General features: G+C 48.7%; 1 protein-coding gene across 2 annotated transcripts in view; it reads right to left on the bottom strand.

The window, feature by feature from the left end:
• The window catches only part of LOC142249875 (putative endonuclease 4), a 73,705-nt gene that overhangs the window by 6,211 nt on the left and 51,924 nt on the right, over positions 1–15,570 (bottom strand). For both annotated transcript variants that reach the window (XM_075321834.1, XM_075321832.1), the window contains one exon: positions 3,101–3,166. In XM_075321834.1, the coding sequence (XP_075177949.1) occupies positions 3,101–3,166 (66 nt within the window). The remainder of the gene's footprint in view (positions 1–3,100; positions 3,167–15,570) is intronic.

The following is a 15,570-nucleotide window of genomic DNA, read 5'->3' on the forward strand; positions in this document are numbered from 1 at the left end:
CCCAGGATCAGAATCCTGATCAGTTACATCCGCCTCATCACCCATAGATTCATCCCGCTGGGATCCTGACCAGTGAGACGAAGTTGAGGGCCCCTCATAGCGAGCCCGCTTAGGCTGTCTGGGACTGTCGTCCGAGTCAGAGCCGTCACCCTGGGGTGCATGTGACACCCCCGGAGCCCGGAAGTGTTCCAGTTGAGGGGGACCAGGGAGCAATGATTCAACAGTGTCCGTGGTCTGAGTTACTGGTCTAGACTGCAATGTTTCAAGAATCTTAGACATTGTCATAGACAATCTATCAGCAAAAGCTGCAAACTCCGTTCCTGTCACCTGGACAGCATTCACAGGTGGTACACCCTGGGTCACGTCTAGCAGAGGCCCCGGCTGAGCAAGTGCTGCAGGGGCCGAGCACTGCACACAATGGGGGTCAGTGGAACCTGCCGGTAGAGTAGCCCCACATGCGGTACAGGCAGCATATAAAGTCTGTGCCTTGGCACCCTTGCGTTTAACGGACGACATGCTGTTGCCTCCTTGCAATCTAGGAGGGTATATAGCCGAGAATCACCAGCGACCGTACAGTGAAAAGTATTTGCAAACACAAAATACCAAGTACACAACGGCACAAGTGGGGGTGAGCCCTTGAGGGCTGCTTACCGCCCGCTGAAACGCGGGTATGAGGTCGCAGAATCCCGTGTCTGGGTCTCCCAGGCTACCCTCTCCAGCTCAGCGTGCAGACAGGAATGGCTGCCGGCGTCCTGTGAAGAGGGGCGGACCGTGGGCGTGCCACAAACAAAGTGCGGGAAACTGCGTCCTACTGTGCCTGGTGTGAGGGCTGGAGTATGTAAAACAGACTCCAGCCCTCAGCGCTGATGCTCTGTACGGCGTCCCGCCCTCCTCCTGACTGGCAGGTGCGGAGGCGGGAACGAGACGAACTAGGCCGCAAAAGCCGGGGACTGTAGTAATAAGCGCGGCCGTGATATATGCACGGCCAGCGCGGAAGTCCCCGGCGCACCACAAGTCCCAGCCGCGTCGCAGTGTGACTGACCCCAGCGGCCGGCGCGACCGTTCGCCCTAAGTCTACCCACTCAGCCAAGCTGTAGTGAGGAAATGGCACAAGCGCAGCAGCGCTGATGTCCCCGGTGCACTAACACACCCAGCCATGCTGCGGTGTGCGCGCGGTATGCACGGGGACACAGAGTACCTTGACGGAGCAGGGTCTGTCCCTGATGATACTCAGCTCCATATCCAGCGGCTTCTCCAGGGGCTGCGGATGGAGCACGGTCTCAGTGCCTGGAGACCGGTAAAGTCCCACTTCACCCGGAACCCTAATGGGGATGGGGAAGGAATCAGCATGTGGGCTCCAGCCTCCGTACCCGCAATTGGTACCTCAAACTTAACAAACACCGCCGACAGAAAGTGGGGTGAGAAGGGAGCATGCTGGGGGCCCTGTATGGGCCCTCTTTGCTTCCATCCGACATAGTCAGCAGCTGCTGCTGACTAAACAGTGGAGCTATGCGTGCGTGTCTGACCTCCTTCGCACAAAGCAAAAAACTGAGGAACCCGTGATCCCACGGGGGGGTGTATAGCCAGAAGGGGAGGGGCCTTACACTTTTAAGTGTAGTACTTTGTGCGGCCTCCGGAGGCAGTAGCTATACACCCAATTGTCTGGGTCTCCCAATTAGGAGCGACAAAGAAATCTTTTTTTTCTGTCTAGATGGGGGATGGGGTGCAGAGTGTACATTAATGAGAAAAAAATGAACTTTTTTGAATTCACAAAATGGCTTCAATGAAACAAAGTGAAAAATGTAAAGGGGTCTGAATGCTTTCTGTACCCACTATATATATTTACACATAGATTTCTCATTTTCAGAATACATTGTTTGCTTGGAAATTCGAAGACATTGTCAGTAGTTTATAGAATAAAAGAGCAATTTACATTTTACTCAAAAATCTACCTATAAACAGAAAAATCAGAAAAACTGACAATTTTGCAGTGGTCTCTTAATTTTGCCAAACCTGTATTGTGTGTGTGTGTGTGTGTGTGTGTGTGTATATCTTTGTTTATTAACTTTATATTTTTATTGTTAACACAAAATGCAAAAAGAACAATTTATATTTTACTCAAAAATATACCTATAAAGAGAAAAATCAAAAAAACAATTGACAATTTTGCAGTGGTCTCTTAATTTTTGTCAGAGATGTGTGTATGTTTATATATATATATATATATATATATATATATATATATATATATATATATATATATATATATATATATATATATATATCTATCTAATTTTTATTTTACATATTTTTATTAAAGGAAAATGTTATTTGTCAATATTATTTCTTGACAGAAGAATGCAGATTTACATTCTCAAATCCTGTAAAAAAAAAAAACACACAAAGAAACTCAATAGTATACAGACATATACTAACATATTTTTGCCATTACAGTAGTAATCAGTGTCAACTGTATCCGGTTGTCTGTTTTAGGCTATTTTCACATTACAGATGTCCTCTGCGCTGAGGGCTCAGTCAGAGGATAAGGGCCTGATACATCAAGACCAACGTTGCTCTCGCCGGTCTTGATGAGAAGATGGGTGAGAGTCAGACGCTTCTGATTCGTACGCCCCTTCATGAACAAGGATCACCGGGCAAGTGGTCTACACCTCTGTGTGCGCCTCTCCACCAATCCTACTCTACTCCCTGCAACACCACCATTAGTCATGAATTTGACAAGTGGTCGCCATGCACCCATCCTTCCCACTTTATCAGAGTGAAGCAAACACACCCAAAAGTCAATATTTTAGCACAGCCTGAATTTGCGCCAAAATTATGACCTTTTCAATGCTTTTTACATCAGAATATCAGTGTAAAAGATAGGGCGACATGTCTTTTTCCTACCAAAAGTAATTCAGCCATGGTGATGTGTCCTCCATAGTGCACCTCTGTAGTGTGAATGTAGCCTTAGCAATAGTCTTTTTTTTAAAAAAAAAAAATTGCATTAAAAAAAAATTCTCAACTGTACGGCAAATGCATAATGTAAGCATAGAGAGAAGCACATGTTCAGTGTCCTGCACGTCATCTGGATGCCACTTACTGTTGTCCTTATTGACACAGAGAATACAGAAGATCAATCTCTTTGGAATAGTCTTCAAATTCAGAACTGAGGGGGAAAAAAAAACAAAAAAAAAAAAACTTACTAGAAATATAAAATAATAATAATAATAATTATAAAACACTCAATGATTGTCCATATGTGCTTAATATAGGCCCTGTACCTCTCTGGCGGAGACCGATAAAAAAGAACCTCTGTGAAAGAACAATATATGGGCTGTTTGCAGTTCAATAGTTCATCATAATGCATAACTCCACTTTTTAGAGTGGAAATGAGCCCCTGTGTGACTGTACAGATGGGATGTATGAGGTGTACCTCTGGTGGACCCATTAGTGGTACTGTGCTTGAGAAAAATAGTTTTAATTTGCATGCATATAAGGGGGCTTTGGCGCACCCTTAGCAATGGCTTAGTGTCAGTGCATCACTACACCCTCCATTTAGCATGTTGAGTACTACCCTAGCTTCTGATTGACAGTGCTCTCTTCCTATTGCGAGCACTGCCTGAAATCGGCTCATGAGTGACCCCGGTGTGTGCGCACCCAGTAATCAAATGTTATTATCGGTGGCAGTTGTGATCATCCCCTAATCAGTGATGGAATGAAATTAGGAGCCACAAGTATTTCATCTACATCTTCTCTTCTCTGAAGCCATTCTCTAGTCTGTGACCACAGAGAGGAGCGAGAAAGGAAACCAAACCAGCCCACCGTGTGCACTTGCAGCTAGGCTCCTGGAGGGTGTAATGAGAATTAGAAGGAACTTCCCCGACATGCAATAGGAGCACCAAACGATGCACCAAAGCCAGTCATTATTGGTACACAAATAAAAGTTAACTGGTACAGTGCCTGAGAAGGCAAGTATGGTTGTTATAGGGCAGGGGTCGGGAACCTATGGCTCGCGAGCCAGATATGGCTCTTTTGATGGCCGTATCTGGCTCGCAGTCAGGGCTCCTACCTGTCTATGGGAAGGATCAGGGCCGGCGCCAGCACAATTGAGAGCAATGATGAGAGAGTGAGCAGCGCGCTCTCTCTCTTATCATTCTCCCCGCTGTGACTGTCGGCGTTCTTCTGACAGCTCTGCAGCGAGCGCGGTGACGTCATCACTGCGCGCCTGCTGAGAGGTCAGCGAGCGACAGCAATGGACGATGCGCCGAGGAGACCGGATCAGCGGGGGAACGAGTGAGCCGCCCCTCTACTGACACTGGGCTCCACTGACTCACAGGCCGGCCACTACACAGCGGCACTAGTACACATAGGGGCCCGGCAGCCGCTCTGCGTCTATGTGTAGTGCTGCTGTGTAGTGGCCGAACTGTGAGTCAGGGGAGCCCAGTGTAAGTAGAGGGGCCCCTGACCTGGAGAGGCCACCAGCCATGTCTGAGCTGCAGGAGTGCTAGTCCTGACCTGCACAGCAGACGGAATCTCCATCCTGCAGGACCTGCGATGATGTCACGCCCATGTGACTGTGTGGGAGGAGACACAGGATGCCGGCAGAAAGCAAGAGAACTGAATCCTGAAGGAGATTTGGACACATGACTGGTAATAAGAAAAGAGGGGACATGAGGGTGAGGGGGGCTGCAGGGTGAGGGGCATATGAGGGCTGCAGACTGACAGAAGGATGTGAAGGGGTGCAGAGTGTTTGAGAGGGGTAAGTTGGGGTACAGGCAGGGTGAGATATGTGAGCAGGGTGTGTGAGATATGGGGGTGTAGTGTGTGAGATCTGGGGGGTGCAGGCTGTATGGGAAGCAGTGTGTGTGTGTGTGTGTGGGATATGGGGGGTGCAGGCCGTATGGGGAGCAGTGTGTGTGTGTGTGATATGGGGGGTGCAGGCTGTATGGGAAGCAGGGTGTGAGAGATATGGGGGTGTAGGCTGTATGGGAAGCAGGGTGTGTGAGATATGGGGGTGTAGTGTGTGTGATATGGGGGTGCAGGCTGTATGGGGAGCAGGGTATGCGACATATGGGGGTGTAGTGTGTGGGATATGGGGGGTGCAGGCTGTATGGGGAGCAGTGTGTGTGTGTGATATGGGGGGTGCAGGCTGTATGGGGAGCAGTGTGTGTGTGATATGGGGGGTGCAGGCTGTATGGGGAGCAGTGTGTGTGTGTGATATGGGGGGGTGCAGGCTGTATGGGGAGCAGTGTGTGTGTGTGATATGGGGGGGTGCAGGCTGTATGGGAAGCAGGGTATGTGACATATGGGGGTGTAGTGTGTGAGATCTGGGGGGTGCAGGCTGTATGGTGAGCAGTGTGTGTGTGTGAGATCTGGGGGGTGCAGGCTGTATGGGGAGCAGTGTGTGTGTGAGATCTGGGGGGTGCAGGCTGTATGGGGAGCAGTGTGTGTGTGTGATATGGGGGGTGCAGGCTGTATGGGGAGCAGTATGTGTGTGTGATATGGGGGGTGCAGGCTGTATGGGGAGCAGTGTGTGTGTGTGTGATATGGGGGGGTGCAGGCTGTATGGGGAGCAGTGTGTGTGTGTGATATGGGGGGTGCAGGCTGTATGGGAAGCAGGGTGTCTGGGCCACTGACAGATACAATTGCTCCAGCGGTCACTTAGTACACAAAGGAGTGTTCCTCTCTGCTGCACTAAGCCACCGCTGGACCTAAACAATAATTCGCTGTAAAATAATAAAATAGATAATTGACATAACTGACAATGCGTTGTGTGACATGTCCAATATTCCAGCTTCTTTCTTCTGCGAATGCCTCAAAGCTGGCATTCTCTCAACATCAGGTGGGAAGAATGCCAGCTTCCAGTCATGCGCAGGAAAAAGAAGCCAGACTGCTGGACTGATGTCATGCATCGCAAGTTCACAATGTAAGTTATTTATTTGATTTTTTACTGCTAATTACCATTGTTTCAGTCCAGTTGTGGCTTTATACAGCAGGGAGGAGCATTCCTTGCTGTACTAAGTGAACATTGGAGCGATTGATCTGTCAATGGCCCTTTAAACATATTGTACGGCTCTCGCGGAATTATATTTCAAAATATGTGGCGTTTCCGGCTCTCTTAGCCAAAAAGGTTCCTGACCCCTGTTATAGGGGGTAAGTCCACTATAACACTGTATGGCATATTTAAAATTGAGTTGAGGGGCATCAGACTCTTTTTAAACATACAGTCATAAAAACATACAGAACTTACAGACAGAAATAGAGGTGGATCAAACAGGAAGCTCCCATGACTCAAATCCAGTCTTTAACTGTGAAGCCCACCAGACTAGGGCTGGTATTGACAGAAGTGATAATAGGGGAGAGTCTCCAGGGTCTGATCTCCTGAATGTGCATCTAATCCTAAATAAAATCCAATGTGATCCTAGGTAGGTGTTCATAACTGGAAGGAGAGCAAGGTGGAAGCTGGATGGAGACTAAACCTAATCAAGCACAGTGCACTAAAGCCGCCAACGCTCAATAACTGGACAGAACATCAGCTGAAAAGCTGCACGGGGAGCTTTAAGACGTAGCCGAGCAGATGCCTGCTAGCCTTACATCACCAAGCACAAGACCATCTTGCCCAGAGACCTGGCTGACAGGAAAACACAATCTACATGTTGCATAAAACTGCAACTTTCCAAAGTAATAATACACCGTGCTAGCACATAGGCAAAAAGGGAAAAGATATAACCTCCCAACGGCAGGGAGTTCATAAAAGTATCCCTCTATATAATATAGATCTATAACATAGATATGGTTATACATAATATAGATTATATAGGGGGATACTTTTGTGATTGGACTTTTTTCATCCAATTCTCTTTTATGAGCGCTCTTCGGTGGTGAGGTTATAGCTTGAACTTTCGCCATTTGCCCTACGTGGTAATCTTGCTTTATAGGTTTGCTGTAACTCATGGGATTTTGGACTCGCCCTATTTACGCAGCAGCTCTGTTTGCGGTCTTTCAGACTGATGTGACTACACACGCTAATTTTATTTAATACAACTAATATCGGTTTTGCTTTACACCTGATGCGCTCTCAGTCCTCTCCACTATGAAATGAAGTGATGCTGGGCAGAGATGTCCCATGCGGGTGCACTGCTGGACATTATACTTGCTGGTATGAACATTTCACATGGTATGACATTTAGTAGGTGCACAGATCACACTGACACCATGTAGATGGGAGTTGTAAAACTTAGCTAGTTTCTTTCTATATAAGATGTCACCATCAGATCCAGACTTTAGGACCTCACAGTACAAGAGCCCATCATACAACCACAGAGATGTGTGTACCAGAGTAAGCTAGTAATGATTATGGGGGGAGTGTGTACCAGAGTAGCCAATAATGATTATATGGAGTGTGTGTACCGGAGTAACCAGTACTGATTATGGGAAGCGTGTGTACCAGAGAATCCGGTACTGATTATGGGGAGAGTGTTTACCGGAGTAACCGGTACTGATTATGGGGAACGTGTGTACCGGAGTAACCTGTACTGATTATATGGAGAGTGTGTACCGGAGTAACCAGTAATGATTATATGGAGAATGTGTACCGGAGTAACCAGTAATGATTATATGGAGAGTGTGTACCGGAGTAACCAGTACTGATTATATGGAGAGTGTGTACCGGAGTAACCAGTAATGATTATATGGAGAGTGTGTACCGGAGTAACCAGTAATGATTATATGGAGTGTGTACACCGGAGTAACCAGTAATGATTATATGGAGAGTGTGTACCGGAGTAACCTGTACTGATTATATGGAGAGTGTGTACCGGAGTAACCAGTAATGATTATATGGAGAGTGTGTACCGGAGTAACCTGTACTGATTATATGGAGAGTGTGTACCGGAGTAACCTGTACTGATTATATGGAGAGTGTGTACCGGAGTAACCAGTACTGATTATATGGAGAGTGTGTACCGGAGTAACCAGTAATGATTATATGGAGAGTGTGTACCGGAGTAACCAGTAATGATTATATGGAGAGTGTGTACCGGAGTAACCAGTAATGATTATATGGAGAGTGTGTACCGGAGTAACCAGTAATGATTATATGGAGTGTGTACACCGGAGTAACCAGTAATGATTATATGGAGAGTGTGTACCGGAGTAACCAGTAATGATTATATGGAGAGTGTGTACCGGAGTAACCAGTAATGATTATATGGAGAGTGTGTACCGGAGTAACCAGTAATGATTATATGGAGTGTGTGTACCGGAGTAACCAGTAATGATTATATGGAGTGTGTGTACCGGAGTAACCAGTAATGATTATATGGAGAGTGTGTACCGGAGTAACCAGTAATGATTATATGGAGAGTGTGTACCGGAGTAACCTGTACTGATTATATGGAGAGTGTGTACCGGAGTAACCAGTAATGATTATATGGAGAGTGTGTACCGGAGTAACCAGTAATGATTATATGGAGAGTGTGTACCGGAGTAACCTGTACTGATTATATGGAGAGTGTGTACCGGAGTAACCAGTACTGATTATATGGAGAGTGTGTACCGGAGTAACCAGTAATGATTATATGGAGAGTGTGTACCGGAGTAACCAGTAATGATTATATGGAGAGTGTGTACCGGAGTAACCAGTAATGATTATATGGAGAGTGTGTACCGGAGTAACCAGTAATGATTATATGGAGTGTGTACACCGGAGTAACCAGTAATGATTATATGGAGAGTGTGTACCGGAGTAACCTGTACTGATTATATGGAGAGTGTGTACCGGAGTAACCAGTAATGATTATATGGAGAGTGTGTACCGGAGTAACCAGTAATGATTATATGTAGAGTGTGTACCGGAGTAACCAGTAATGATTATATGGAGAGTGTGTACCGGAGTAACCAGTAATGATTATATGGAGTGTGTACACCGGAGTAACCAGTAATGATTATATGGAGAGTGTGTACCGGAGTAACCAGTAATGATTATATGGAGTGTGTGTACCGGAGTAACCAGTAATGATTATATGGAGTGTGTGTACCGGAGTAACCAGTAATGATTATATGGAGAGTGTGTACCGGAGTAACCAGTAATGATTATATGGAGAGTGTGTACCGGAGTAACCAGTAATGATTATATGGAGTGTGTGTACCGGAGTAACCAGTAATGATTATATGGAGAGTGTGTACTGGAGTAACCAGTAATGATTATATGGAGTGTGTGTACCGGAGTAACCAGTAATGATTATATGGAGTGTGTGTACCGGAGTAACCAGTAATGATTATATGGAAAGTGTGTACCGGAGTAACCAGTAATGATTATATGGAGTGTGTGTACCGGAGTAACCAGTAATGATTATATGGAGTGTGTGTACCGGAGTAACCAGTAATGATTATATGGAAAGTGTGTACCGGAGTAACCAGTAATGATTATATGGAAAGTGTGTACCGGAGTAACCAGTAATGATTATATGGAAAGTGTGTACCGGAGTAACCAGTAATGATTATATGGAGTGTGTGTACCGGAGTAACCAGTAATGATTATGGGGATTCATAGGTTAAAGACACACCAAGATGTCTTGTTACCTAGTTTAATGTGTAGGAATAAATATATTAAAGGGAACCAATCACCAGGATTTCCGTATATAAGCTAAAGCCAGTGCTATACTGGCACTATCAGGCTGATTCTGTACATACCTGTAGTGATCAGCTCGGATGTTTAGGTTTTGAAATCCAGAAAAGTAAAGTTTATAAAATTAGCTGCTTGTTGAGTGACAGCAGCAAACAATCAGATAATTTATTTATAGTTGTCCCCTCGCCCTGTAAGAATTAGCATAAGCATTATACAAACGATTCACTATGACCCCACACAGGTCCTGCAAGAGACAAAGTGAATCGTTTGTATAATGCTTATGCTAATTCTAACAGGGGGAGGGGATAACTATGAATATATTATCTGATCCTCAGCTGCTGTCACTCAACAAGCAGCTAATTTTATAAACTTTACTTTTTTGGATTTCAAAACCTAAAACATCCGAGCTGCCCACTACAGGTATATATAGACTCAGCCTGATAGTGCCAGTATAGCACTGGCTTTAGCTTATATAGGAAAATCCTGGTGATTGGTTCCCTTTAAGCATCTTCAGAGGAGCTCTTATTGTTTACTGCACGGGCTATGAAGGGGTTAAGTGTTAGCATTTCATCGCCATAACAACCTGATACTTAACATGTTGTGCTTTTAATTATTATTCGAATGATTGGGCTGATTTGCATGCGCCCCCACCTCTGATATCTCTGCTAATGACTACACAGCATCATCTCAGACTGGATTTACTTGTAAGGAGATCAGCGGTTCAGCTTCCTGCTGGGACGGAGGATCAAACCTGGAGGTGAAATTACAGGCTGACGCTCTATATATACACGCTCACCAGTCCAATGCTCAACCAGGTTCAATGCAATGTTTAGAATGTTTTATTTATTTTTTCTATATGAAGTGTAAATTACGGAGGCAGCCATGTGTCAAATGACAAATGCTTTATTAAAAAAAATATAATAAACACCCATAACAGATGTTTATTCTCGGAGATCACACTCTTACATGTGCTGCTATTACCGTATTTTTCGGACCATAAGACGCACTTTTTTCCCCCCAAATGTTGGGGGAAAGTGGGGGGTGCGTCTTATGGTCTGAATGTGGCTGCGGGGAATGTGGGTGCTGCGGTGGAGCGGGTCATCGGGGGCACGAGCAGGCTGTAGCAGCCTGCCGTGACCACGTGGACCCGCTCATTTAATATGCACGCCCATCCCCCGCCCATCATCCCTCAGCGCTGAAGCCGGCGCTGACAGGTGGGCGGGATGATGGGCGGGGGATAAACAGCCGGCCCGCATGATCACTCCTGGCAACTACGGCCTGGAGTGATCATGTGCGGCTGTATTCACTGCCCCCCGTGCATCATCATCAGCGCGGGGAGCAGTGAATCAGTGTACAGTACTCACCGTTCCCCTGCAGCATCACTCGTCCTCCAGTCTGTGTCAGCGGCAGCGCCGCTGATTGGAGCCGCCCCATTACCCTGCTGGATCGCGATCATCTCCTGTGTTTGTGCCGGCGGCTGAGTGGAGACTAGCGGCGCACACAGAGATGACGTCATCGCTGTGCGCACGTGTCCACACGCAGCCGCCGGGCCACTGGCACAGACACAGGAGATGATCGCGATCCAGCAGGGTAATGGGGACGGCTCCAATCAGCGGCGCTGCCGCTGACACAGACGGGAGGACGAGCGATGCTGCAGGGAGTGAGGTAAAGTGAGGTGAGTATGAACGTTTATTTTTTTTTATGTGCCACAGGATGCGGCCATACACCAGGATGGAAGCATATTATGAGCCGGATGCAGGCATATTATGAACCAGATGGGGGCATATTATGAACCAGATGGGGGCATATTATGAACCAGATGGGGGCATATTATGAGCCAGATGGGGGCATATTATGAGCCAGAGGGGGGCATATGAGCCAGATGGGGCCATATGCCATGATGGATTATATAGCAGGATGCGGCCACATGCCAGTATATAGCAGGATGCGGCCATATGGCAGGATTACGGTATATAGCAGGATGAGGGACATATACTGTATATACCAGGCAGGGAGGATCATTACCAGGATGCGGCACCTTAGTAGAGAATTTGGGGACATTACCCCCTGTGAGGTAGCGCGGTCGGCTGCGCAGCAGAAGACACGGGATCCAGGCATTAAGTTTCACAGCACACGGTGTTTAATGTCCAAACAAAAATCCACAGCAATATACATGTCTCTCCAGCAGAGACTCAGGGAGTTGTGATCACTCCCTCACACCCGGCACACCTGCCCCTCGTTCCTGTTTCCATTTAACCCTTCCTTCAGCCTGTAGGGAAACAGCATTAACCCTAGAGTGGATTTACTTTCTATCATGGAGTGAGCACAACCGGGGCGAGACATACCGGCCGTCATAGATAACCCCGGTCACAGTCTCACATACCCCCCCCCCTCAGTTCAAGCGAGCGGGGTTGAACTCCTGCCAGCAAACACGGGCCGCGGGACAAGGCATCGGCGTTGCCCTGCAACCTACCGGCCCGGTGTTCAACCGTAAACCGGAAGTTCTGCAGAGAAAGGAACCACCGGGTAACCCGGGCATTCCGTTCCTTGGCGGACCTCATCCAGACCAGTGGAGAGTGATCCGTCACCAAGCGAAACTGCCGTCCCAGCAGGTAATAGCGTAGGGACTCCAAGGCCCACTTGATCGCCAGGCACTCCTTCTCCACTACGCTATAATTCCGCTCGGGAGGGGTGAGCTTCCTACTTAAGAAGGTGACGGGGTGTTCCTCCCCCTGAACCACCTGAGACAGCACTGCCCCCAGGCCGACCTCTGAGGCGTCAGTCTGTACTATGAACTCCTTCCGGAAATCAGGGTGTACGAGAACGGGCTGTCCGCACAGGACCCCCTTCAGGGCCCGGAAGGAGTCCTCGGCCTGCGGAGTCCAGCGTACCATGACGGACTTCTTGCCTTTGAGAAGGTCCGTCAAGGGGGCTGATAGTCCCGCAAAATCCTTTACAAACCTCCTGTAGTACCCCACGATACCCAGGAAGGCCCTAACCTGCTTCGTGGTCAGGGGTCTAGGCCACTTCTGGATCGCCTCAACCTTGTTAATTTGGGGCTTAATCACTCCTTGGCCTATCACGTAGCCCAAGTAGCGGGCTTCCGTGAGTCCCAACGCACATTTCTTGGGATTGGCTGTCAATCCGGCTGTTCGAAGCGCGTCCACCACCGCTTGTACCTGTTCCAAGTGGGTCTGCCAATCGGAGCTGTAAATAATGATGTCATTAAGGTACGCTGATGCATACGCCTGGTGGGGTTCCAGCACCAAGTCCATCAACCTCTGGAACGTGGCCGGAGCGCCATGTAACCCAAAAGGCAAGACAACATAGTGGAAGAGACCCTCCGGCGTAACAAAAGCGGTTTTCTCCTTGGCGGACTCCGTCAGTGGCACCTGCCAGTACCCCTTGGTCAGGTCGAGCGTGGTGAAATATCGCGCCTGTCCCAGCCTATCAATCAGCTCATCCACCCGGGGCATGGGGTAGAGATCGAACTTGGATATTTCGTTCAATCTCCGGAAGTCATTGCAGAACCTTAAGGAGCCATCGGGTTTTGGTATTAGGACAATCGGACTAGCCCATTCACTCCGGGATTTTTCGATGACCCCCAGGCGTAGCATTGTCTTCACTTCTTCTGATATGGCTTGTCTTCGAGCCTCCGGCACGCGGTATGACTTCAGGCGTACCTTCAGGTGGGGCTCGGTGACAATGTCATGTCGTATCAGACTGGTCCTACCCGGCAACTCGGAGAAGACATCGGGGTTCTGCTGAACCAGCCGTCTGGCCTCTCGCCTCTGTTGCTTGGTGAGGGCTTCTCCGATCCTTACTTCCGGTTCGTCCTCTCCGGAGGTCGCTGAAGCCGGGAGTGAACGACCCGAAGAGGAGGGAGATGGGGGAAACTCAACCATCAGGCTTTCCCGTTCCTGCCACGGTTTTAATAGGTTGACATGGTATATTTGTTCAGGTTTCCGCCTACCGGGCTGCAATACTTTATAGTTGACCACCCCGACTTTTTCCTTTATCTCGTAGGGGCCTTGCCACTGAGCCAGGAATTTACTCTCCGCCGTGGGGATTAATACCAACACCCGATCCCCGGGTTTAAAGGTCCGCACGGTGGCTTGTCTATTATAGCGGCCGCTTTGCGCGGCCTGAGCCTCCTGTAAATGCTCCTTCACAATTGGCATGACCGCGCTTATGCGGTTCTGCATTCCTAAAATGTGTTCAATCACACTTTTATGGGGGGTGGGCTCTTGCTCCCATGTTTCCTTTGCCAGGTCCAACAATCCCCGAGGATGTCGCCCGTATAACAATTCAAAAGGCGAAAACCCCGTGGATGCCTGTGGCACCTCTCGGATGGCAAACATCAAATAGGGAAGCATCATATCCCAGTCCTTCCCGTCTTTGGAGATCACCCTTTTTAGCATGGTTTTCAGGGTTTTATTGAATCGTTCTACTAACCCATCCGTCTGAGGATGATACACAGACGTACGCAACTGCTTGATCTGGAGTAGCCGGCATAGTTCTTTGGTCACTTTAGACATGAATGGGGTCCCCTGATCCGTAAGGATCTCCTTGGGCAACCCCACCCGGCAGAACACAGAAAACAACTCCCGAGCTATAAGCTTTGCCGCAGTATGTCTGAGAGGTATCGCCTCTGGATACCGGGTGGCATAGTCAACGATCACTAGGATGTGTTGGTGCCCTCGAGCAGACTTTACGAGGGGCCCCACCAGATCCATCCCTATCCGTTCAAAAGGGACTTCTATAATGGGTAACGGCACCAACGGACTGCGAAAGTGGACCAGTGGTGCGGTAAGCTGACACTCCGGGCAGGTTTCGCAGAACCGTTTTACCTCCCCAAAGACCCCGGGCCAATAGAACCTTTGCAATATTCGCTCCTGCGTTTTCTTGACCCCTAGGTGGCCACTCATCAGATGTTTATGAGCCAAGTCGAGGACCCGCCGGCGATACGGCTGGGGCACCACCAACTGCTCCACCCCCACGCCCCGTATTTCATCTACCCGGTAGAGTAAATCCTGTTTAAGAGCGAAATGGGGGTACCTTACCTGGGCACCGGGCAGCTGGGCCACCCCGTCAATTACTAACACCCTATTCCGGGCATGTATTAACGTAGGGTCCTGGAGTTGGGCTGTCCCAAACGCATCCGGGGATGCCTCCAAGTCCGGGATGGGCTCGACCGTCTCAGCCTCTCCTGCCAATACCTCTAGGGGCGACCTATCGGGTTCACATTCTGTCCCTATCATGGGGACCCCTACGGCAGGTGTCCCGGATTCAGGATTGTAAGGCTCAGGCCCCGGACTGACCAATATCGGAGGGGATCTAGGGGTTCCCTTCCATAAAGTCCAAAAATAGGGCAGATCCCGTCCTAGGATCACGTCATAAGGAAGAGTGTTAAGCAGTCCCACCTCATGTTGCACCTGACCGCAAGGTGCTGTGATGGTGACAATCCCCGTGGGATAGTCTCGGCGGTCCCCATGTATGCAAACCACCCCCACGGTACGTCCTGTGGCCTTTACTTTAGCCCTCAAGGTGGATCGCACAAGGGTCACTAAGCTTCCGGAATCCAACAATCCTGTAACCGGACATCCATTCACCTGTATTTGGCACAAGTGGGGCTCAGTCTCTGGGGGAACCAGGTCAGCGGTACACACCACCTGAGCATACATTGAACCCCGCCGGGTAACCCCACAATCCATGGGCTCCGTGGTCAGGGGACACTGGGCTTCCATATGTCCCACCCGCTGGCACCGCCAACATCTAATAGGGAAGGAAACCCCCTTGACAAGTTGTCGTTTAGGGTACATGGCCTTCCGGACCTCAGGAACGGCGGGCGCGGCCTCAGCCAGGATGGTAGCGGACTCCTGTACCGGTGTCGGCGGTGGGTCCTTGGCCCTAGGCTTGGAGGGGCCGGACCGACGGGCGGT

Source organism: Anomaloglossus baeobatrachus, chromosome 8 (assembly GCF_048569485.1).
Source record: "Anomaloglossus baeobatrachus isolate aAnoBae1 chromosome 8, aAnoBae1.hap1, whole genome shotgun sequence".
NCBI lineage: Eukaryota > Metazoa > Chordata > Amphibia > Anura > Aromobatidae > Anomaloglossus > Anomaloglossus baeobatrachus.